At 49.7% G+C, this 3288-nt stretch overlaps 2 protein-coding genes across 2 annotated transcripts; both read right to left on the bottom strand.

Moving 5' to 3' along the window:
- Positions 1 to 717: 717 nt before the first annotated feature.
- On the bottom strand, positions 718 to 1209 carry LOC147964546 (uncharacterized). Its single transcript, XM_087530023.1, has one exon. The coding sequence runs from the start codon at positions 1207 to 1209 to the stop codon at positions 718 to 720; it is 492 nt and encodes a 163-aa protein (XP_087386149.1).
- A 120-nt stretch (positions 1210 to 1329) lies between these two features.
- Positions 1330 to 1944, bottom strand: LOC147964545 (uncharacterized). The gene has a single exon (XM_087530022.1). It carries the CDS (start codon positions 1942 to 1944, stop codon positions 1330 to 1332), a length of 615 nt encoding a protein of 204 aa, XP_087386148.1.
- Positions 1945 to 3288: the final 1344 nt, after the last annotated feature.

The raw sequence follows: 3288 nt of genomic DNA, 5'->3' as shown, positions 1-3288 counted from the left end.
AAATAATCAAGTAAAATAAGTTCATTACTTCATTTTGGCTGAACCTTGCTGCGGAGAATTGTCTAGTTACACAAATAACAATACCGGATTCTCTTGTCGGTGTTTGTCTGTTTAGGCAAGTGAAGGATGGTGGTTTGTTCCTGATCTGCCTAAGGTCTGGGCCATAGGGCAGGTTAGATAGGAAAGATATCTTGTGTGAATTTGGGATGAACCTCACGCACGCACGCACGCATGATGCATTCACGATGGATGCAATTAACATACACAAGCCTGTTTGATATGATGGACCGGTCAGATAATGCATATTGGTTCCTTCACTCACGATAAAAGATGAGACATGAGAGACTAAGAGCAATTCCAACGGGTTGATCCAAACAAACGGCGATTTCGTCCACTTTTTATCAGTTTGGATCGGCCACCCGCCCGGCGTCCGTCTTATTTTTCATATGGGTCGGCAGTACACCCAACACGTCGACCCATATATGCAGGCGTGGCCGGCTGGCCGCCCAATTTTACATTGCATTCAACATATTATGAAATAAAAATTTAACAAGCAAAATAGTTTAGCCGCCCAAATAAATAGTATTTTACAGGCCAAATAAAAATAAAAATGTTTCACATAGTTTTGCAAACGAATAAAAGAAGATACATTTATTGGTTGCCAACATGAGTCCACATATACTCAACCAAATCATTTTGCAGTTGCACGTGAGTTTCTCAATCACGCATGTCTTCATTAAACTGAGTGAACTGCTCAAATATTGCCGATACTTCATGCTCGGGCACAACATCCTCATCCTGAAACTGAAAGCCTTGATCATACAGATGTTCCAGGCGCTCGTCTTCTACGATCATATTGTGCATGATCACACAAGTAGTCATCACCTCCCATAGTTTCTGCGTGCTCCAAGTATTAGCAGGATACCGAACGATGCCCCATCGAGATTGCAAAATACCAAAGACACGCTCGACATCCTTTTTAGCACTCTCTTGCTCTTGGTCAAATCTTTTCCCTTTCTCTCCGACAGGGTTGGGTATTGTCTTTACAATAGTGGTCCACTGAGGATAGATACCGTCACCCAAATAATACCCTTTGTCGTAGTTGTGGCCGTTGACAGTAAAGTTCACCGGTGGGCTGTTGCCTTCGACAAGCCTAGCAAACACCGGCGAGCGCTGAAGCACGTTGATATCACTGTGTGATCCAGCCATGCCAAAGAAAGAATACCAGATCCAGAGATCTTGAGACGCCACGGCCTCTAGTATGACAGTGCAAGCCCTGACATGTCCCTTATACTGCCCTTGCCAAGCAGAAGGGCAGTTCTTCCACTCCTAGTGCATGCAGTCTATGCTGCCAAGCATCCCCGGAAAGCCCCTGCTAGCATTCATCGCCAACAAACGGGCTGTATCTTCAGCTATCGGCTCTCTCAAGTACTCAGGGCCAAACACAGTAATCACAGCCTTGCAGAACTTATACAGGGACTCTAGGCATGTAGACTCGCTCATACGGACATACTCGTCAATGAGATCACCGGGCACTCTGTATGCAAGCATTCGGATGGCGGCAGTGCATTTCTGATAAGAGGAGAAACCAATCTTGCCGATGGCATCCTCTTTGCACTCGAAGTAGTCATCATAGCCGACCACCCCCTCTCTAATACGGTTGAAAACATGCCTACTCATACGGAACCGGCGGCGGAATTTGTGATATTTGAACAACGGGTTTGTTATATCAAAGTAGTCCTTCCAGAGAAGGAAATGCCCGCTCTCCCGGTTACAATTCAACGCCGGAAGGTGGCCCGGAATGGAGCCACGGAACAACGGCCGCTGGTTGTTGAGGTGGTGATGGACCAACACGACAACCAATATCTCCTCCTCGTCGTCGGACGACGAATCGTCGGAGTCGCAAATGAAATTGTGGAAAAAGAACTCGTCGGCGGAGTCCATTTTTGTACTTTGACAAACTGTCGAACAGTTTGCGGGCGTCGAAGAAGGAGACGGCCGGCGAGGGGAGACGCGGCGCCCACAGACCAGCTAGCTGCCCTGCCGGAGTCCGACGAGTGTGATGGCGTCGGACGAGCGTGCCGGTCGTATGTGGCGGGGGCGGTGAGGCGTCTTCTTGGTCACGGGCGGCTGGGCAGTGGGGGAAGCGGCAGCGGGAACCAGTTTGCTCCCCAGTGGCAAAACAGTGACGGCGGGCGACTGGGGGCAAGGGCGGCGTTGCTGAGCGGATGTGGAGGCGGCGGCAGCTGGAAGAGTCGCGGGCAAAAATGGGTGGCGGCGTCGGTGGCGGAGGAGGCGGGGGCAAGGGTTGCTTGTTGGTCGGGGGGAGGGGAGGCCAATGTGTCACAGACCAGCGGGCCCGGGGACAGGAGTAGGCGAGCGCGCGCGTCCGTCGCCTATCCGCGCCAACGCAAATCAGGCTTAAAAATGGACCGGGAACGGGTCGCCCGCGGACGAAAAACGAACGTGCGTCCGTTTAGATCGGCATTGGGCTGCCTTTTCTGTCTGCGCCGACCCAAACGAACGGCCGCGAAACAAATGGGCCACCCTTGCTCTAATCTCATCGTAATTGGCGTGATAAATCGAAGTCAAATTAAACAAAATTCTCTTGTGTACACATGATCGTTAGCGTGCCGCAAGCGGACGTTTCCGTCCGTTGTGTCGCTCGTCTCGGCTGACTAGGACGGACGGGGTCGAGCGAGGAGAAACGAATCAGGCCAAAAACGCAGCCCAGAAACTGATCCTACACACTAAAACTTTTTTCGGTTAATCCCAACCTCAGGTGGATTGGAGGGGATTTGCAGGGATTTTGGCTTGCAGGGGATTAATTCCTCCTCAATCCCCTTCAAATCCACCTTAACCGAACAAGCCTTAAAGAAAACCTACCGGGTTGTCTAAAAAAAAACCTACCGACCGACCTGTATGAAATCGCAACGATAAACGAAATTTTTGAAACAAGTTACACAGCTCCACGTCACCGGTACGATCGAGGTTGGCAAAAAAAAGCGCCCAACAAAAAAAAAAGAAGCAATAATTTGCTGAGCTGGCTGCTCGCTTGGTGCTGCGCTGGCCTACTGCCGCTTTCTAGCTTTGCTGCTTTGTGTTTCTGTATAGTGTTGTTGCTTGCTGCCGCTGGTCTGATGATGTTGTTGTACACGCTAGGAAATGACGAACCAACATGGGACATCGCATCTCTGAAAGCGTACCACAAGGACTTGAAAAGAGGTATGAATGCTACAAATAGACCAGTGTTTTTATCTCATCTCACCCAATCAATTATTCTTTGTC

This window comes from Triticum urartu, chromosome 6A (assembly GCF_056163025.1).
Source record: "Triticum urartu cultivar PI428250 chromosome 6A, HENAU_Tu73, whole genome shotgun sequence".
NCBI lineage: Eukaryota > Viridiplantae > Streptophyta > Magnoliopsida > Poales > Poaceae > Triticum > Triticum urartu.
Note: the sequence above shows the minus strand (reverse complement) of the source record. Positions and strands in the feature narration are given on the sequence as shown.

Coding starts and splice junctions, on each gene's coding strand:
- LOC147964546 (XM_087530023.1), bottom strand. CDS start 1,209: ATGGCTGGATCACACAGTGATATCAACGTGCTTCAGCGCTCGCCGGTG.
- LOC147964545 (XM_087530022.1), bottom strand. CDS start 1,944: ATGGACTCCGCCGACGAGTTCTTTTTCCACAATTTCATTTGCGACTCC.